The 21,427-nt window shown below is 39.5% G+C and overlaps 2 protein-coding genes across 11 annotated transcripts in view; one reads left to right on the top strand and one right to left on the bottom strand.

Moving 5' to 3' along the window:
* The window catches only part of MYLK3 (myosin light chain kinase 3), a 58,125-nt gene extending 48,724 nt beyond the window's left edge, over positions 1–9,401 (top strand). For all 4 annotated transcript variants that reach the window (XM_060288344.2, XM_060288343.2, XM_070044116.1 and 1 more), the window contains 4 exons: positions 2,911–3,039; positions 4,220–4,372; positions 5,322–5,454; positions 6,486–9,401. In XM_060288344.2, the coding sequence (XP_060144327.1) occupies positions 2,911–3,039; positions 4,220–4,372; positions 5,322–5,454; positions 6,486–6,545 (475 nt within the window). In that variant the 3' untranslated portion in view covers positions 6,546–9,401. The remainder of the gene's footprint in view (positions 1–2,910; positions 3,040–4,219; positions 4,373–5,321; positions 5,455–6,485) is intronic.
* Positions 9,402–13,792: 4,391 nt separating this feature from the next.
* Positions 13,793–21,378, bottom strand: ORC6 (origin recognition complex subunit 6). 7 transcript variants are annotated; one of them, XM_060288349.1, is made up of 8 exons: positions 20,939–21,378; positions 20,096–20,348; positions 18,970–19,099; positions 17,565–17,728; positions 17,261–17,350; positions 15,963–16,075; positions 15,498–15,566; positions 13,800–14,478 (listed from the first exon to the last, which is right to left on the bottom strand). In XM_060288349.1, the coding sequence occupies exons 3-8, from the start codon at positions 19,015–19,017 to the stop codon at positions 14,351–14,353; spliced, it is 612 nt and encodes a 203-aa protein (XP_060144332.1). In that variant the 5' UTR covers positions 19,018–19,099; positions 20,096–20,348; positions 20,939–21,378; the 3' UTR covers positions 13,800–14,350. The 7 variants fall into 7 exon arrangements, with proteins under 7 accessions (XP_060144328.1, XP_030688932.1, XP_060144332.1 ...); XM_060288347.1 differs by having other exon boundaries at positions 13,801–14,478; positions 18,970–19,614; XM_030833072.2 differs by lacking the exon at positions 20,096–20,348 and having other exon boundaries at positions 13,799–14,478.
* Between the last annotated feature and the right edge of the window lie 49 nt (positions 21,379–21,427).

Below are 21,427 nucleotides of genomic sequence, written 5' to 3'. Positions count from 1 at the left end.
ATCAATTAAATCTATCTGGTCTATTATGGCATTTAAAGCTTGTGTTTCCTATTAATTTTCTGTTTGGATGATCTGTCCATTGGTGTAAATAAGGTGTTAAAGTCACCCACTATTATTGTGTTACTGTTGATTTCCTCTTTTATAGCTGTTAGCAATTGCCTTACATATTGAGGTGCTCCTATGTTGGGTGCATATATATTTATAATTGTTATATCTTCTTCTTGGATTGATCCCTTGATCATTATGTAGTGTCCTTCCTTGTCTCTTGTAACATTCTTTATTTTAAAGTCTATTTTATCTGATGAGTATTGCTACTCCAGATTTCTTTTGATTTCCATTTGCATGGAATATCTTTTTCCATCCCCTCACTTTCAGTCTGTTTGTGTCCCTAGGTCTGATGTAGGTCTCTTGTAGACAACATATATATGGGTCTTGTTTTTGTATCCATTCAGCCAGTCTGTGTCTTTTGGTTGGAACATTTAATCCATTCACGTGTAAGGTAATTATCGATATGTATGTTCTTATTACCATTTTCCTAATTGTTTTGGGTTTGTTTTTGTAGGTCATTTTCTTCTCTTGTGTTTCCCACGTAGAGAAGTTCCTTTAGCATTTTTTGTAGAGCTGGTTTCGTGGTGCTGAATTCTCTTATCTTTTGCTTGTCTGTAAAGCTTTTGATTTCTCTGTCAAATCTGAATGAGATCCTTGCTGGGTAGAGTAGGTTCTTCTCTTTCATCCCTTTAAGTATATCATGCCACTCCCTTCTGGCTTGTAGAGTTTCTGCTGAGAAATCAGCTGTTAACCTTTTGGGAGTTCCCTTGTATGTTGTTGTTTTTCCCTTGCTGCTTTCAATAATTTTTGTTTGTCTTTAATTTTTGCCAATTTGATTGCTATGTGTCTCGGCATGTTTTTCCTTGGGTTTATCCTGTATGGGACTCTCTGAGCTTCCTGGTCTTGGGTGGCTATTTCCTTTCCCATGTTAGGGAAGTTTTTGACTATAATCTCTTCAAATATTTTCTCGGGTCCTTTCTCTCTCTCTTCTCCTTCTGGGACCCTTATAATGCGATTGTTGTTGCATTTAATGTTGTTCCAGAGGTCTCTTAGGCTATCTTCATTTGTTTTCATTCTTTTTTCTTTATTCTGTTCCACAGCAGTGAATTCCACCATTCTGTCTTCCAGGTCACTTATCCGTTCTTCTGCCTCAGTTATTCTGCTATTGATTCCTTCTAGTGTAGTTTTCATTTCAGTTATTGTATTGTTCATCTCTGTTTGTATGTTCTTTAATTCTTCTAGATCTTTATTAAACATATCTTGCATCTTCTCGATCTCTGCCTCCATTCTTTCTCTGAGGTCCTGGATCATCTTCACTATCATTATTCTGAATTCTTTTTCTGGAAGATTGCCTATGTCCACTTCATTGAGTTGTTTTTCCAGGGTTTTATCTTGTTCCTTCATCTGGTAGATAGCCCTCTGCCTCTTCATCTTGTCTCTCTTTCTGTGAATCTCTTTTTTGTTTTTTTTAAGTGTTGAATACTATTCCATTTTCTAGATGTACCATACTTTATATTATCCATTCTCCAACTGAAGGACATCTTTTTTGCTGCCCATTAAATTTCAGCTAGAAGTTTTCTTCTTTTTCAAGATTGATTCTAAAAACCAACTTTCTCCAACCCCTTTCCCCATACAGCCACCAATTCTCTTCCTAGCCTTCCTTAAACTTCATGTCCAGAATACTTTTTCTAGATCTTTCTCTTTTTGTAATTGTATAAAATACACATAACATAAAATTTACCATGTTAACAATTTTCAAGATTAGTTACAGTAGTCTTTAGATATGTTCATATTTTTGTGCAACCAATCTCCAGAGCTTTTTTTACCTTGCAAAACTGAAACTCTGTACCCAGTAAATAACTACCCCTCATTTTCCTCCTGCCTTCAGCCCCTGGAAACCAGCATCCTACCTTCTGTCTCTGAATTGACTACACTGGGAACCTCATATAAGTGGAATCATACAGTATTTGCCTTTTTGTGACTGGCTTATTTCACTTATTGTAATGTCTTCGAAGTTCATCCATATTACAACATGTGTCAGAATTTCCTTTCTTTTTAAGGCTGAATAATATCATATTGTATGTATATACCACATTTTGTTTATCCATTCATCTGCTGATGGACACTTGGGTTGCTTCCACCTTTTGGCTATTCTGAGTAATGCTGCTATGAACATGGGGGTATAAATATCTCTTCAAGACTCTGCTTTTAATTCTTTTGGATACATACCCAGAAGTAGGATTCCTGGATCATATGGTAGTTCTTTAAAAAATTTTTTTGAAGAACTGCCATACTGTTTTCCATAGCAGCTGCTCCCTTTTACATTCCTACTGACAAGGTTCTAATTTCTTCACATCCTAGCCAACACTTGCAATTTTCTATTTTTTTCTGATGGTGTGAGGTAATGTCTCATTGTGGTTTTGATTTGCATTTCACTGATGATCAGTGATGTTGAGCATTTTGCCTCTTTCTATAACTCCTATCGTCTTCCCTTTAACTATGATGCACAATAGAGCAGTCCTCCCCACACAGCTTCTACACAGGTTGTTTGTGCTCATCCGTGTGACTGCAGGCCAGTCACATAAGATATATTGATCTTCCCTCTTTTTCAGATTGTAAATACCTGGAGGAGGAGGAGGATTGTGGTTTTCTTATTCTCCACAGTGACTTAGGAAAGTCTGCATTTAGGGCCTGGGTGTGTGATGATTTCCCAGTAAACCAAGTGTGGTGGGATGTGATGTCCAGAAAACATGGCTGACAGCAAAGGTTAGGGAGTGTTTAGCGCCCCCCAAGGAATTAGCCGGGCATCCACAACTTCTCTCAGGGCTCACTCCCATTGTCCTCTGCACCTCTCCTCCCCAGGTACAAGCCTCGGGAGAAGCTGAAGGTGAACTTTGGCACTCCCGAGTTCCTGGCCCCAGAAGTCGTCAATTACGAGTTTGTCTCGTTCCCAACGGACATGTGGAGTGTGGGAGTCATAACCTACATGCTGTGAGTGCCCAGGGGCCTCACGCCCCACTGGGAATGGGGGCCATTTGTCTTAGTTTGTGTATCCTTAGAAGCAGCAAGAATTTGAGGGCAAGGAATTTATTGAGGAGGCATCCCTAAGAAAAGCCAACAGAGAAGTGGGGAAGTGAAACGGGGAAGGAAGGCAGCCAGTAAAGTGTGTGTGGTGGAGTCAGTAACCACTGTGGGCACCTGGAGTTTAATCCTGCAGGGAACTGGGGCCCACTGTGGGACACCCACTCAGAGCTAGGCCAGCTAGTGGGGGAGGGAGTTGGGGTATTAATACACCGACTCTAATCAGTTGTTGCTAGTGGGCTGGTCCCAGAATTATTAATTCCCTGAAACTTCTGGGTGGATAAATCAGCTTCCACTGGAGAGAAAGCCCTCTGGCAAAGAAATGCGGGTGCTGTGGTGCAAGTGGGACTGGAGTGCATTGAAGTGGTAAGGAGAGGGGAGGGCAGGGCAGGGCACAGCTCCTGCATCTTCTAACTTTGTCCTTCTGCTCTGCACTCCCTGTTTTCTGTGGGCTGAGGAAGCAGAGTTAGGATGGGCTGAGAGGAGATATGTACACAGACTAAATGTCCTCTTCTCTCTCCAACTGTGGACATCCCTCAGCTATTTCCTCAGAGGCCCAACAAAATCAAGCTTTGCTCCCAGTCTTATTATTACAGTTTAACTCTTTCCCCACACTTTGTGTGTGTGCTACACCAGGTTGGGGAATATTGTGGCCCAAGGCCAGCCAGTGAAGTTGTCTCATCTCTCTGCCCTCCTCTAGAGGAGCCTAATAAAGCCAGTTTTCCTTTGGCCCCTGAGGCCTGGGTAGTCTCAGAGACATGCCAAGCTACCTTCACATTCAGTCAAATGTACCTGATAAATGGGCATATTGGGTTGGATCCAAATTTACTCTTACTTCAGGGTAAGGGGGAATGTGGTGAGCATGATAGGGGACTTATTCCACCACTCTTCCTGTCATCAATTTTTCAGTGCTTCCACTTTATTGAGCGCACTGGACTTCTCCTGTGGAGAGGCAATGGGGGTGCTTTTTTTTTGAACCCTCTTGGTTCTGATTAGTTCTGCTTGACCTTGTAAGAGTCTTCTTTATATTGTCGGTGTGTGTTGGCAGGTATAGCTTCCACATACTGACAGTCCTTTCTCTCCTCTGTAGGCTCAGTGGTTTGTCGCCATTTCTAGGGGAAACGGATGCAGAGACCATGAATTTCATTGTGAACTGTAGTTGGGAGTTTGATGCTGACACCTTTGAAGGCCTGTCAGAGGAGGCCAAGAACTTTGTCTCCCGGTTGCTGGTCAAAGAGAAGAGGTACCCTTTATTGCTTGTCACCCATGATCCATCCTGATGGTGACCATCCATTTGGGTGCTGTGGAAATCAGGCTGGTGCTGGGCAGGGCTGCTGGAGCGAATGGTCCTTTCTCCCTGTAGACCGATTCTCTTCAGGATTTCTTAGTCTGCTACTTCTTTGGGGAAAAAAAAGAAAAGGTAGCAGGGAAAGGGACAAAGGAAGTCAGTTAAGAAACAAGCAACTAGGAGCATAAAATCTAGACAAGAGTTTTAGGAAGGACCATATTTACAAATAAGACCTATTTCCAAGTTATTGCTTTTCATAGGCTAATGTTGAAAAAAAGTTGAGATATGCAGTTGTTATTCCCCAGAATAAAAGACAGAAAACCTTATTTCTTGGTGATGAAGACCTACTTCGTTTTCAGTAGCTATATCAAGGTTATGGGTTGGGCCACTGAGTTTTCCGATACTCAGACATATGGGAATAACTACAAGTGGTGGGGCCCAAGATCTGGGCTCTGAGACAGCTCTCGTTCCCTGGCCTTGACTGTTTGAAAAGTTATGTGAGAGGAAATATATTTCTAATTCAGATGAACAAGTTGACATTATTCTCTGTGAAGAAAGATGAGCTTCTTTCAAGGCTCATGCTCTTTTACTTCTTAAGAGCAATTCCAGGCACAGCTGGCCCTCCTACTGTCCTGCCTTGATTCCCCAGCTCTCTCTGGGAGGTGGTGATTAATCACCAGGACACATACCCTCAATAGAGGGCAGGGAACATTTTGCTGACGACATTCTTGCACTTTTAAGGATGGGAATTTTAGGTAGTAGGTCTTTTTTTAGCACGTGGCATGAATCTGCCTATATGATTAATCTGTTCCACTGACTCAGCTTCCTACCAATTAAACAGATTTTGGATAGCCAGAAAAATGCAACGCCAACTAAAAGTCTCACCTGCTGTTTGATTTCACAGCTGCAGAATGAGTGCCACACAGTGCCTGAAACATGAGTGGTTGAATAACTTGCCTGCCAAAGCTTCTAAATCGAAAGTTCGTCTTAAATCCCAACTATTGCTGCAGAAATACATGGCTCAGAGGAAATGGAAGGTATCTGTTTTTCTTTTAGTAAAAGCAGCACTTGTTTTCTTAAAATGTCCTTTGAAAGAAGTGTACTAAGTTTTTACTTACGTTTTGATTCTAAATAGATTATTTAGGGGGAAAACTGTCTCACGTCAAAAACCTGTTACCTTCGCAACGGAAGAGGCCACAACAGTGAGAGGCCCGCGTACCGCAAAAAAACAAAAACAAACAAAAAAACCTGTTACCTTGATTAAAAAATGCCACAGACCAAAAGTGACTGGCATAAAAATAGCTTTCAATTCATACTTATGTGAACACTTGAAGTGACAGAATGAAGTCTGAGCATGTGTTCTCAATGAACACCGCAGTGCAGCGCTCAGAACTAACTGCCCATAGCTTGAGGATGATTCCTCCACATTTTAGAAAAAGGGCCTAGGAAAGCCCTATTAGGCTTTGAAAGCTTTATAATTTTGTTTACAGCAGAACCATGGACATAGAATGTCTCTTAAAAACAATTGTCCTCCAGGGAAGTGACTTTCCAACATTTTGATACTGGCTTAGATCTTCAATAAAAAACAAAACCAAAATGCTTTACCCAGAGAGCCAGTATACAAGTACACGTATACTCGCACACATGTGAAACAAAAATACTGCGACATTTGCTCCACAGAGTGTGATGCACTTTTGATATTTTCTATTCTATGATATTTAGTTTCATTTAAAAAAAGTTGTTAGTCATGCCCCACCAGTTTGATTTCATGACCCACTGGTGGGTTGTGAGTTACAATTTGAAAAATACCATTCTAGGGTGCTCCATTTTTCACATGAAAAGGGTGGGATAACATATTTTCTCACTTCAAACTTGCTCTAAACATGTCCCTGAAAGTCATGTGACTGTTTTACTATAATTGTGCTAGAATCTTCTTTTCCCCTTTAGTTATCAATTTTAAACAAACCCAAGTGGCTAAACTTAAGCAAGTCCTTTTATTGTTTCTTCTTAAAGTAATTGATCTATAAATATGCCTTTTTCCCTTCCTTTTTTCTCTCCTTACCTTAAGAAACACTTCTACGTGGTGACTGCTGCCAACAGGTTAAGGAAATTTCCACCTTGTCCCTAATCCTCAACTCTGCTGCTCCCATGGGCCCAGAAATTACTGAGACTTGTGGTGAAGTCATGACTGAAGATTTTTAATAATCTGGCCTTCTACTTATTTTGTAAAAAAAGGTTATGGCTGTTGCCTTCCTTGTGGATGAAAAGTGGCTGTAAAGAGACTGACCTAAGAACTTTTTTCTGCCTTATAAGATCAGTTGAAATGCTGGGATTACTTTTCAAGTGTACCTACTTTTGGCGATAAGTGTAGGCATGCTTTAGGTAGGTAGGAAAGCTTCTACTTTGCATATGTCAAATTTAATGTCTAAGCTTACTCTGATTAAAGAACCCAGTGGACTATCACGCAGGGCATGTTAGTATTACCTCCTCCAGTGCAAAGAATTCCTAGCATTTTGACTTGCTCAGGTGTGAGCTGACATTTTGTACTACATTTGTTGCTCTAGTGTGAAGCAACGTGGATTCAGGGCAGAGATCCTCAAACTTGTTTTAACGTGTGCTCCTTTTTGAGAATCAAAACATGCATCCTTTAATATTCTTTGAAATTTCAAAATGTACTGACTGTCATGGCTATATCAGAGTAATGATAGTTTTGAATAAGCTTTTAAAATCTGTACATACCTCTACCCTCTCCTAATTCTGCCCTGTCCTGACATTGGCAGTCTCCCTCCTGATCTCTCTTCCACAGTTATGAATCTATGGTCTAGTAAGTCTGGGAACTGATATGTAATATGTGAAAGAGAGATAAGAATGTAATGATGTTCAGCTTTCTGAGAGAAACACAGAAATGATGCATCAAGAGAAAACAAATGCAAACTGCTCTCGTACTGTTTTATCAGGTATATACCCATCACTTAACTAACTTCAAGAAATTATTAACAAGGAGTAATTATTCAAAAGGAAACAATCCTTTTAATTTCCTTAGTTGTAAGGAAGTTTTTTGCTATTCTCATGACCTTCTTGGGCCAGAAGTTTTTAGTTACTTTTAATTTTTAATTAGCCATGCAACAGTTTCACAGCCTTTCAGGACTTTTGTCCCATAATAAAGACTTTTTTTTATTGTGGGGAGAGAGGCAGAAGATGGAGATATTAATCCTCCTAGAAGATGGAGATATTAATCCTCCTGCTGCATTTCTTCGGTTATAACTTTCCTCTGGAACACTAACCCCTGTTGGGAAGCTAAGATTTTCAGTATCAGCACATCTAGGCCTGCTTCAAGCTTGTCAGCTTGTGGATGAATATCAGAAGAGATGGCTGCTGGAAACCTCCCTTTCGTGGGCCAGTAACAGTGATTTGGTAAAATGCTTTATTTTTAAGGTGTTCTGAAGGCAGCCTCCAGAAGGAGCTATAGAGGATATCTATAGTTCCATCTATAGTATGGTGATTCTTCCCTTCCATGGGACTTCACATTCTTGGGGGAATGCTATAAATCTTCTCCCCAGAAAAATGTAGTTAGTTATCCTGATCTAGAGCACCACTCCCTCATGGAAATATAATATGAGCCATATACATAATTTAAAATTTTCTGATAGCTTCTCTAAAAATACCCCGGTAAAATTAATTTTAATAATTTATTTAACATATCAAAACCTATTTTAATATGTAATCAATATAAAAATTATTGAATTTTTTTCATACTAAGTCTCCAAAATCTGGTGTGTATTTTACACTTAAAATACATGCCAGTTCAGATTCTAGATTTTTATCAGACATACAATTTGTATTTAGATTTCATAAAATTTACTGTGGAAAAATATAGTCACATATTCAAGTTGTTCAAGCATCTTAAATATTTTCTAGTATTTTTATGATTAATTAAAATGAAATAAAATTAGAAATACAGTTGCTTTAGCCACATTTTAAGTGCTTAATAGCCACATATGTTTAGTGGCTTCTATATAAGACAGGGCAGATCCAGAGAAAATCCGATAGCTATCAAATTTTAATTTTTCCCCCTATATGCTGTTATTCTCTACCTAGAGAAACTTTTCAACAAAGTTCCTTTGAGGGATTTGTTTAGACCAGGCCCACACAAGTGAGAGGTACTGCAGAAGTTAGCTTCCCTTATTTGAAAGGCGAGGGAGCTTTTATGAAACTTTAATTTTCTCGATATTTTTAGTTCTCTGCTGGTGTGTACTTGAAAATTTTTTAGATTGCAACTTTGCTAGCATTAACTATTTCAAACGGGACTTTTTAATTTGAATGAACAGTCATTGAAAACTGGGAAATCAATGATACTCCAATATAAAATAAAAATTAAATTTAAAAAAATGAAAGAAAACTGCTGGGCAGAGGAACTCTGAAAGGTAGTCAGGACCCACTTTTTTCACCTATCAGATTTGGTGAGGGTGTGGGGAAGATGGAATTTTTCACTTTTGATGAATATGTATCCAAATAAAAGTCATGCCCATACTTTCACCCGGCAATTCCATTTCTAGAAATTTATCCCTCAGCAATACTTGAACAAGCGGACAGAGATGTATGCAAAGTGACCTTTACTGTAGCAAAATGGCCCATATAGGTTGAAAACAACCTATATGTGTGCCTATCAGCAAGGGTTTAAATTTTGCCACATACATATGGAAGGTTACCTTGTAGCCAGTAAAGATAGATCTTGATGTACTGAGTTTTATTATGAAAAAAATTATAGAACATATATATGGTATTATCCCATTTATGGAGAGACATGCTTATATGTGCATTAAACTTTTCTAGGTTATGCAAGAAAGTTAACAGTGTGGTGTAGAAAGTGGGTGATGGGGAGAGAGGGAATTCTACTTTTCACTTTATTACTTTCTAAATCATTTGAATTTTTTTTTTAACAATGAGCATGTATTGCTTTTAAAATTAAAAATTAGCAACCCACTGTCAAGTGTGGACCTTGTCTTGACCCTGATTTGAGCAAACAAACGATAAAAGATATTTCAGAGACATCCAGGGAACTTTAATTCTAAATTGCATATTTGGGCTTCCTTGGTGGTGGCAGTGGTTAAGAATCTGCCTGCCAATGCAGGGGACACGGGTTCGAGCCCTTGTCTGGGAAGATCCCACATGCCGCGGAGCAACTAAGCCCGTGCACCACAACTACTGAAGCCCATATGCCTAGAGCCTGTGCTCCTCAACAAGAGAAGCCACCGCGATGAGAAGCTCGTGCACTGCAATGACAAGTAGCCCCCACTCACCTCAACTAAAGAAAGCCCGCGTGCAGCAACGAAGACCTGATGCAGCCAAAACTAAATAATTTTTTTTAAATTGCATATCTGATGATAGAATTTCTATTAATATTGTGACGTATGATAATGGTAATGTGGCTATAATGTGGGTTAAATGACTTCAGGAAAAAGGGAGATACAGTTAAGCAAGTGTGGCAAAATCTTAACTGTTGGGTTTGGGTAGTCAGTATGGGGTAGCATAATATTGTCTTCTAGTAAAGAGGTATATATTTGTTGTATACATTTGAAAACTTCCATGATAAAACATTTTTTGATCAGTTAAATAAGCCAAGAGGAGCTGTTAAAGAAATGAGCTTCCAGAAAGTCTTTACAACAGTACTGAAATATGGACCCACTAAGTAGTAAGCTTCCATAGCTGGAGTATGAATGTGTTGGAAAATTGTGAAGGATTCCTGCCCTAGGAGGGCATTTGGACAAGATTGCTTTAAGGCAATTCCCCTACCCCACAACTAGTTTAAAAAATAACGAAGTACCTACTATATTCCAGATAATCAAGATATATTACCATCACCTGCTTTCAGGGCATAGAAGAAAAAGTCACAAACAGTACTTATATTTATTCTCATGAAATCAACAGTGAAAAGGCAATCTTAAGAATGGGAGAAAATATTTGCAATAATTTTTTAATAGGGGGTTAATATTTACACTATATAAAGAACAACTCAACAACAAAAAACCTATTAAAAAAATGGGTGAAGGACTTGAACTGACATTTTCCCAAATGGCAAACAAGCACATGAAAAAGTGCTCACTAATCATTAGAGGAATGCAAATCAAAACCACAATGAGATACCACCTCACACCCATTTAGGATGGCTACTAACAAAAAAAAACCAGAAAATACGTGTTGGCCAGGATGTGGAGAAATTGGAACCCTTGTGCACTGTTGGTGGGAATGTAATATGATGCAGTTATTATGGAAAACATAATATGTTTCCTGGTGGTTCCTCAAATTTAAAAACAGAATTATCAAATGTCACTTCCAGGTAAATGCCCAAAATAATAGAAAGCAGGATCTCCAAGAGACACATAACTATACACGTCTATAGCAGCACTATTCACAACAGCCAAGAGGTAAAAGCAACCTAAATGTTCATTGACAGATGAATGGATAAAGTGTGGTATATCCACACAATGGAAAATTATTCAGACTTAAAAAGGAAAGAAATTCTGACACATGCCACAATATAATGAACCTCAAGGACATTATGCTAAGTGAAAAACAGCAAAAAATGAATACCATATGATTCCACTTAGATGAAGTATCTAGCTAGAATAGTTAAAATTCAGACGGAGGTAGAATGGTGGCTGCCAGAGGCTGGGGGAGGGAGGAATGGGAGTTGTTTAATGGGTTTCATGGGTAGAGTCAGCTTTGCAAGATGAAGAGTTCTGGAGATCACATAACAATGTGAATGTACTTAACACTAGTGAACTGTACTCTTAAAAATTGTTAAGATAGTGAATTTTATATTTACCACAATTTTTTAAAAAAGTGAATGTGCTTTAATTTTACCTGGTGATGAATAGATTGCTTTGACCCAAAGCTAGAATCTAAATCTTGGTACCAAAATCAAATTATATACCTTCTTAAAATAAATGAGGAAAAGACTCACATCCATTTTAGATCAAAGTAATAATAGAAGCACTATTTAGTGAATGCCTTCTAAGTGTCACACACTTTACAAATATTACCTTTAATTCTCACAAGGTAGATAATATTTCCATTTTATAAACAAGGAAACTGAAGCTCATTAAGGTTGTAATATTTCCTCAGGGTATAAGTGGCAGAGTCAGATTTAAATGCAAGTGCATGTGGTTCCAAAGCTCACGTTCATTCCCCTCTACCACATGGCTGTGGGACATTATGCATGTGTGGGATCATTTGATTACAGCATTTCTCTAACCTTAGCTTGCTAAATGTCTAGAATTAAAAGGGGCAGGGAAAGAAAATCACTCCCTTAGTTACTCCTGTTCTATGCAGCAGGTATTATACCTTATTTACAGCAGATAGAAGGCAACCACTATTATTGATTCCATTCTGATTAGGCTTTAAAAATTTGGATGCAATCACTTTATTGCATTCTTCATGGAAATATTTAATTAGATCATGTATTCTTTATTTTTGAAAGTTAATAAACTTTATTTTTTTAGAGCAGTTTTTAGGTTCATAGCAAAATTGAGCAGGAAGGACAGAGATTTCCGCTATGCCCTCTGTACCTGCCCATACCGCCTCATCCACAACCTCCTCCACTATTGACATCACCCGCTACAGTGGGTGTATTTACTACAGTTGATGAACCTACAATGACACATTGTTATCACCCAAAGTCCATTGCTAACATTAGGGTTCACTCTTGGTATTGCACATTCTGTGGGTTTTGATGAATGTATAATGATATATATCCACCATTGTAATATCATACAGAATAGTTTCACTGCCCTAAAAATCCTTTATGCTCTGCCTATTCATCTCTGCCCCCACCCCAACCCCTGGAGACCACTGATCTTTTTACTGTCTCCATAGTTCTTTCCTTTTTCATAGTGTCATATACTTGGAGCCATAAGGCCTTTTCATATTGGCTTCTTTCACTTAGAAGTACGCATTTAAATGTCCTCCATGTCTTTTCATGATGTGATAGCTCATTTCCTTTTAGTGCTGAATAATATTCCATGGTCTGGATGTACTACAGTTTATCCATTCACCTACTGAAAGACATCTTGGTTGCTTCTAAATTTTGGCAATTATGAATAAAGGTGCAATAAATATCAATGTGTAGGTTTTTGCAGACTTAAGTTTTCAACTCATTTAAGCAAGTACCAAGGAGCGTGATTACTGGATTACATGGTAAGAGTATGTTTAGTTTCGTAAGAAGCTCCCAAACTGTCTTCCAAGTAGCTGTAACATTATGCCTTACCACAAGCAACGAATGAGAGTTCCTGTTGTTCCACATCCTCGCCAGCATTGTTCTTCTCCTTCAATATCGACTTGTTGTTCTGGGTCTTTTAATTTTCATATAAACTTTAGTCTGTTGATGTCCACAAAATGCTGGGACTTTGATTGGAATTGTGTTGAATCTATACATCAAGTTGGGAAGAACTAACATCTCAACAATATTGAGCCTTTCTATCCATGAACATGCAATCTCTCCATGCATTTTATTCTCCTTAGATATGTTGATATTTTATTGGAGTTTTGAAGTTAGCTTTGTAGTAGATCATGTATTCTTAATTTTGGTTAAAATCATGTCTGGCATGATGCCTCAGAGCCCCTAGCAACTTATCTTTCCAGGCCCTTTTCCATAGTTTTAAAGTAAGTATTTAGTAAGGTTACATTTTTCAGTATGTGGATATCAAAGAAAATAAACCTTGGGCTCTTTTTTAAAGTATAATTGACTTACAATATTATATAAATTTCAGGTGTACAATATAGTGATTTGATATTTCTACACATTATGATCACCAGTCTAGTTATCATGTCATCAGTGATTACATATTATTGACCATATTCCCTATGCTGTACATTACATCCCCATGACATTTATTTTATAACTGGTAGTTTGTACTCCTTAATCTCCCTCACCTATTTCACTCATCCCCCCTATCCACCTCCCCTCTGGCAACCACCAATTTGTTCTTTGTTTGTTTTGTCCATTCGTGTTTTGTTTTTAGATTCCACATGAGATCATACGGTATTTGTACTTCTGTCTGACTTATTTCACTTAGCATAATACCCTCTAGGTCTATCCATGTTGTCACACTTTAGTCTGTTTCTTAATTTTTTAATATGATGCTAATATATAATTATGTGAGACCTCTATGTGTTTCTTTCTGTATTTTAATACTTACTAAATACTTACACCAGGAGCTGTACTAAATGCTTTCCATGTATTAGCTCAGATACTCCTCCAAATTATTCTATGAGGTAGACATTATTTTTATTCCTACTTATTGATTTGGCATAAAGAAGCTAATTAATTTGCTCAAGGTTTCACAGGTGGTAAATGGCTGAGTAGTGTTTTAAACCCAGAAAGTCTGATTCAAGAGTTTGTGCTCTGGGGAGCAGTATGGTTCAGTGTTCAGCAACCTGGGCTTTTTTCCTGCTAGAGTAGACGGCTTTTGGCATACCACAGATTCTCCCAAACTGATAACAACTGCACCTTGAATGCATATAAAAATAATATTTATTAACTTAGGTTGTACTATATATTTAGTCAAACCAAGAGATTAACACAAAAACTTAAAATCTTTAGACTCCATTCAGCTTGAATTTCATATTCTGGATAGGACAGGAGACTGTCTTTTGCTTAAAACAAAACAAGAAAGCAAAATGGTTTCAATGACATTTTGTAGGAGAGAGCAGACCTGTGGGGAGCCAAGGCTGAGCCAACCAGGCACTGTGGCTTATCTAACGAATTTGCTGCCCATGTGAGAGCCACCCTGCTCAGCCCCAATGCTGGTTTCTTTGCTATTAAGGATAGGATCCTTGTTATAAAAGTTCAAACAAATTTCCAAAGCCCTCACATCTTCCTTGAGGTGGCAGATGCACCGCTGGTTTGCAGTACAGGTGGTCCGGAAGCTGAAATCACTCTGTTGTAGCCTTTTGTGCTTTGGCAGCATTTTCCAAAATTTTCCTTTTCCACTGTTCATAATCCTGTGTCAGATCTTCATCTTTTTGCGGTTTATGTGGGATCTCTACTACATTCTCTATTTCTATGAGAGAAAAAAAATTTTTAATGTTTCAAAATCCTTATGTTTACAAATGAGTAAGAAAGAAGTAAGCTTGTTTACTTTAAAACCTCTATCTTAATTAAGGTAATAGGGAATAAGATACCAAAATGAGAAGTGGAAACAGAAGTTAACACATCAGTTTTTCGCTCTCCCTTACACTCCAAGCATTCCAAGACATCTTGATGATAGCTAACATTTATCAAGCCCTGAATCCAGCACTTTTTAATTGTATTATCTCATTCAACCCTCACCACAATTATGTGAAATGGGTGCTAATATTAATCACATTTTATAGATTAGGAAGTTGAGGCTCACAGAAATTGTCACTTTCCTAAAATCACTCGGTGGTAAAGCAGGATTTGAACCTCAGCAGTTTGCCTTCAGATGTATTCTTAATTACATGATACTTCTGTAAACTACTGCTTGGAAAACTGGTCTTATCAAATGATTAACTTCCAGGATTTAGTTAAAATCTGACTTTTTTTTTTAATTGAAGTACAGTTGATTTACAATGTTGTGTTAGTTTCTGGTGTACAGCAAAGTGATTCAGTTATACATATATGTATATTCTTTTCCATTATGGTTTATCACAGGATACTGAATATAGTTCCCTGTGCTACAGTAGGACCTTGTTGTTTATCCTTCGTATATATAATAGTTTGTATCTGATAGTCCCAAACTCCCAATCGAACCCTACTCCTTGGCAACAAGTCTGTTCTCTATGTCTGTGAGTCTGTTTCTGTTTCGTAGATAAGTTCATTTGTGTCATATTTTAGATTCCACATACAAGTGATATCATATGGTATTTGTCTTTCTCTTTCTGACTTATTTCACTTAGTATGATAATTTCTAGATCCATCTATGTTGCTGCAAATATAAAATCTGACTCTTGTCAAGGCAAGCTGCTAAAGCAGCAAAGGGCTGTTCACTGCATTAAACCCACTGTACACTAATCCCATTGTACTAATTTCAATGTTCATCCGGTGTTAATAATGCTTCACCCGTTGCTGAAGGTTCAACCACTGTCTTCTTTTTCTTCCATGGTGGAGTAGCTGAATCTCCAGGCTCTCCTTTAGGGGGAAAAAAAAGTATTATCAGAGTTATTTTTTCTCCTATTTTCAATTTTAGTTTTGGGGCTTATTTTGGATCACAAATAAAAACCAGATACCTTGATTGACCAAATACTAGGATAAGGAGAAGGCAAATGATCTTGCCCTTCTCTTTTCTTTGGCTTTTCCTGTCAGACTTCAGAACAGAGAATCTATTTTCTAGGTATGAATTTACGGAATCACAGGGTTGGTTATTTTGTTTTTGTTTTTTAGTTATTAAGCTATTTTATTTGAAAAATAGAAAAGAATAGTAATTTTCTCAGTAAAAACCGATCTTGTCTACAGATAGACAAGAATATATATTTCAGAGACGTTCTTTCAAATGACACATTCTTGCAACGTGGAATGAATACTCACTGTCGATCTGCTGCCCAATCTTCTCTAACTGTTTACAGAGTCGATCAAACATGGCTTTTTTTACACCGGATGTGGCTGCCATTTTATTTTTGTCCACCTTTAGCTTTAGAATCCTACAAAAGAATTTGATAACTTACTGTTCTTAAGATCAGTATTGTTATCTTCTTTGGCCAACCAGTTATCAACTTATTTCCTTTCCACTAAGGCTTTATGAAGAGCTCCCAACTGTTTAATTTTCCCTTTATTTCAAACGTATATCATTAGCTAAAACCATGCAAACTTACCTTTTAAAGCTATTTATTTAGTTATTTATTGTACTGCGAGAGATAAAATGCACACGGGGTCTGTTACATAACAAATAGGGCACATAAAAACATTTGCTATAGTACTTCATGCTTTATAGAACTCTTATACATCTCAGGTGTTAACTTGTTAAATGACAATTACAGCATTTTAAAGTGTTTAACTCACTTTAAACACTTATGATGCTTATATTTATATGACTACAAGAATATAAACCACTCTCCCCTCCAAAACCCCCCCCAATAACACTTCACAACAACCACTAATGAAAAATACAAAACAAACTTATTTAAAATAACAGACCCATTCAAACCTTTCTTTGTTCAGTGAAACGTGCTTTCAAAAGTGAGGTTGTCAATACTGCTTTCTACCATAACAGCCATACTCCCTCCACACATACATATACCTTTGTTGAAATAAAGGGACTATTTCTATTCACTAATAGTAGCTAAGGGAGCCAAACACACCAAAATTAGTGGTTAAATAGTAAGAAACCTATTCTTTAAGCACCAGCTACAATTTGTTTTCTAATGAGTTTTCCAGCAAGATAAAACAAGACAACTTTAGACAAAGATAACAATTACTAATATTTCCAGGGTAAAATTTCAGTATACACACAGATAACCCCAAAGATTCAAATTAAGAATTTATCATTGAAAAGTTTTATAAATTACTTGAAAAAGAGTTGCAATCAGTACTTTAAAAAATGTGACTGGAAAATCACAACTAAGCACTGTTTTAATGATAGGTTTCATGACTTAGCATACATATACATATATGTGGCTGTCACTTGGCAAGTGGGCTTTGGGCAACACTAGTTCCTAGTTGTCAGGTCCATCGTGGGATAAACTGAGAATCAGGTCACTTGGCCACTATTAAGGTTATTTAGGAAAATATGCTCTGAGTTGAAATCAACTAAATTAGAAGTATTCTTTGGCAACGAGAAATTTATTTATAAATTACAGACTTTTCTGAATGTTCAAAGGAACACTTACTTGCATGCTGAAAGTAGTGCAGCAGTGGTGAAAAGCGGCCTGGATAAGTCAAGATCCACTTGCTGTGTTTGTGGAAGACTGGACTCATAGCTAAGTGAAAGCAGTGTTTGCAGAGTTATTTGTTAGAAAATATTATTTCAAAGAAACTGAAAATGCAAATCAGAACTTACAAACTATTTAAATGTATAAGATACGCATTCTGTCACTTCAGCATATTAGTTATTTTTTAAGACGGAAAATTACCATGACATTGGATATTTCTGCTTTATGTATCAGTATCGATTTTCAGTTATATGCCTCATACCTTTGCAGTATCTTTGAAGCCATGTTCACTGCTTCTGTACAGCTAAACTGTACAGCTAGGTCTCTTATTCCAATATTCGAGTTCAGGCCCAGTAAACACTCAAAAGATTTAAGGCAACTCTGATACATCTTCTTGTTCAAACCAGAAAGTTTAATTAAATAATCCTTTGAAAGGAAAAACAGATGAATCATAAAAATCGTAAGTGCTGTATATTAGTGCCTTTAACACTTGTTTAATAAGTCAACTTTCCAAGATTAATTAATTCTGTGGCAAGTCACTCTACCTAAAGGTTTAGCTTCATTTAGTCAAAAATCAGTAATCATATCAGGCAAGTTAAGTACCGCTGGCAATAAGCTCATACTATAGAAAGGCAGTCATGCATGTGTGCAGATAATTTAAAATACAACATAGTGTTACCACAGCCAAGCTGTGAATTAAAAAACACAGGAGATGCATATATGGTTATTTGCTTTAACAAAGGTGCCAATGTGCAATTCATTGGAAAAACAAAGGAGGGAAGTAGTGGGAGTGAGGTGGGGAGGGAGAGTGTGTGTGAAAGGGAGATAAGAGGGAAACTGGGAGAGAAACAGGAGGATCAACAACTGAGGGACACCAACTCTGCTTGGGAAAGGAAAGCTTAATAAAGGATGTAACAGCAAGGCAGGGTCATTTTAAGACAAACAGGAGCTTGCTAGAAAAGCATTCCAGGTTAAAAAAAAAAAGGCATTGCATTTACAAAGTCAGTCATTAAGATGCATGGTCTGTTAAGTGAACAGTGTAGCTTGAGGTTAGTAGGGTTCAAGAAGGGCTGGAGAGTTTGATGTTAATGGGGAGCCAACCCATGGGGAGCCAATGGTGTTTTTAATGCCACCATTTTTATCAGTGTACCATTATGTGACAGGCACTGTGTTAACAGTGTAACATATAGTACATTGTTTCCTCCTTACAATTATCCAGTGAAATGGATACCTTTATCCCCATTTGATGGATGAGGAAACTAGAGACACACAGAGTTAGTAACCGGTGGTGTTGAGATTTGGTCTCAACATGTGAGCCTTGCCATAGCTTGGCTCTCAACCACTGTGACACTGGAAGAAAAATAATACATGGGTTTTAAAGTATGTGATTTAGGAGAATGATGCTAGTGGCAGTGTGGAAGACAGCCTTCTGTAAAGAAAGGGGTGCTCAGGAAAACTAGGTAGTAAAGAATAGAGAGAATGTTGCAAAAAAATTTTTTTTCTCAAACTCTACAAAATGATTCTAAAGTTCATCTAGAATAACATACGAGAATAGCCAGGAAAATTCTAAAACACGGAGTTTTGATGGAGTTTTCACCAGAGATGAAAACATGATTAAACTTCAGTGTTGCACCAGATTATTCAGACATTCAGTGGGACCTACTTACCCTGTCCAAGGGGAACTTCACGTAGGAAGCTGCAAGGTCCAGGCACATGACTGCATTGCTGGTTTCTGTGGTTCGTGCCGCTAGGCCAATACACTTCACATGGGACAGTCTCAAGTACTCCTCTGCTTTCCTGAGCAACACATTCACTAAAACTCTTTCCCAGAAGTCTGCCCAATACTTTGGTAAACAATGAATTCAGCCTGGCGAACTTCACTCCGACCCTAATTCCTATGCAAGTTTATTTGGGGCTGGGAATGAAACTCCCATCTTTTGGGGGAGGACAGGGTTCTACAAAACAGAACAGACCCTCTGACTCCAGACATCACTGTGCTCAAGTACTTTCAAGCAAAAGTAAGTTCCTGAAATCCTCCCAAAAAGGCCAACCCTTCTTTCAGCCTTCCATTACTGGAACAAGCATGAATTGTGACATAGGCAGGCAAGTGAGACCAGGGTTCCTCCTTCCTCTAAATCTGTGGTTCTTGGGACTTCCCTGGTGGTGCAGTGATTAAGAATCCGCCTGCCAATGCAGGGTACACGGGTCCGATATCTGGTCCAGGAATATCCCACATGCCGCGGAGCAACTAAGGCCCTGCGTCACAGCTACTGAGCCTGCGCTCTAGAGCCCACGCGCTGAGAGGCCATGCTCTGCAACAAGAGAAGCCACTGCAATGAGAAGCCCGCGCACCGCAACTATGAGTAGCCCCCACTCGCCGAAACTAGAGAAAGCCGGCGCACAGTAACGAAGACCCAACGCAGCCATACGTACATACATACATACATACTTACATACATAAATAAATAAAAATAAATCTGTGGTTCTCAAACTTTAGTGTACATGACAGTCACCTTGGGGCTTGTGAAAAGATTGCTGGTCCCAGCCCGAGTTTCTGATCAGTAGGCCTATAGTGGGGCCTAAAAATGTGCATTTCTACCAAGTTCCAAGGAGATACTGATACTGCTGGTCCAGGCACCACACTTTGAGAACCACTGTTCTAAATGATTACGAGTCCAGGAGGTGTTCCTTTCCTTCCCTTCTGTCACCTAATTGACAGTCCAAGCACCCAGGCTAGCCCTGCCCCCCCAGTTTAACTACAATTCTTTCTTTCTTTTTTTAACATTTATTTACTTATCGGCTGTGTTGGGTCTTCGTTGCTAAACGCGGTTTTTCTCTTGCGGCGAGCGGGGGCTACTCTTCGTTGCAGTGCGCAGGCTTCTCATTGCGGTGGCTTCTCTTGTTGCGGAGCACAGGCTCTAGGCACGCGGGCTTCAGTAGTTGTGGCTCACGGGCTCTAGAGTGCAGGCTCAGTAATTGCGGTGTACAGGCTTAGCTGCTCCGCGGCATGTGGGATCTTCCCGGACCAGGGCTCGACCTGTGTCCCCTGCATTGGCAGACGGATTCTTCACCACTGCACCACCAGGGAAGCCCCAATACTTTATTTCTAACCCTGGATCATGCAAAAGTCCTTCCCATCTCCGGGGTTTTGCACAGGCTGCTGTCCCTGCTTGGGCCCTCTTCGCACATCTTCCCGTGGCTGGCACCTTCTATAAATCGGGTCTCAGCGCCAATGGCGCCCCCCCCCATCCGAGGCTTTCTCGCAAGTTTCTTTTAAATTAAAGGCTGCAGAGAAGCTGCGCTCCGCTCCATCCCCAGCGGCTCCGCACACCACCCCATTCCACTTCCTGCGTAGTCGTTGCCACGTTAGACACTGCCCTCCATGAGGTCTCTACCCCGTAGGTCTGCCTCCGCCGTAAACGCACTCTCAATAAGTTTCAGGGAAACGACCCAAGCTCTCCGCCTCTCTCCCTTTCCCACCACCGTGCATCCCACAGTGCTAGCTGTTCCCAGGGGCGTCTACACTCGCCCCTCCGGCCTGCTCACGAAGCTCACTGTCGGGAGGTTTTTCTTAAGGTAGGGCCTAAATCCCTTCTGAGGGCGCAGGGCCGCTGGGGTGCGCCCGACCGGACTCACCTCAGCACCTCCGGCTCGGCGATGCCCAGGCGCGGGGCTAAACGCCGGATCAGACCAGGTTCCATGGCGCGGACAAAGACTACACCCGCAAACAGCTGCAACGCGACGAAACCCGCGCGCGGACGTCTCGCCAGCCAGTGAGGGCCGGGACCCACCCCCCCGCTGCATCTGGATTGGTTGGGACAAGAAGTTGCGACTACCCCGTAAACCAATCCTGGTCTTCCTCTTGAGCGTGCGCGCTGCGAGTACACGCGCCAAGGCAGAAAGTGAATGTGCTCCGGCAGCTCCCACTCCTTTTATTCCTCCCTTTTAGGCAGACGCAAACGCTGCCTTAGGCTCTTGCTGTCTCCTTCCTGCAGCCGATGGATTTCCCCCTACTCCGCACTGTCCCGCCACACACTGTGGAGAGATTGGCTGGCGCCTAGGTTCCTCAGTCCAGCGTGAAGTGACAAGGACCAATAAATACGCGAGACTTGGAGGGCCAATCTA

Source organism: Globicephala melas, chromosome 19, assembly GCF_963455315.2.
Source record: "Globicephala melas chromosome 19, mGloMel1.2, whole genome shotgun sequence".
In the NCBI taxonomy this organism is placed as follows: domain Eukaryota; kingdom Metazoa; phylum Chordata; class Mammalia; order Artiodactyla; family Delphinidae; genus Globicephala; species Globicephala melas.
Note: the sequence above shows the minus strand (reverse complement) of the source record. Positions and strands in the feature narration are given on the sequence as shown.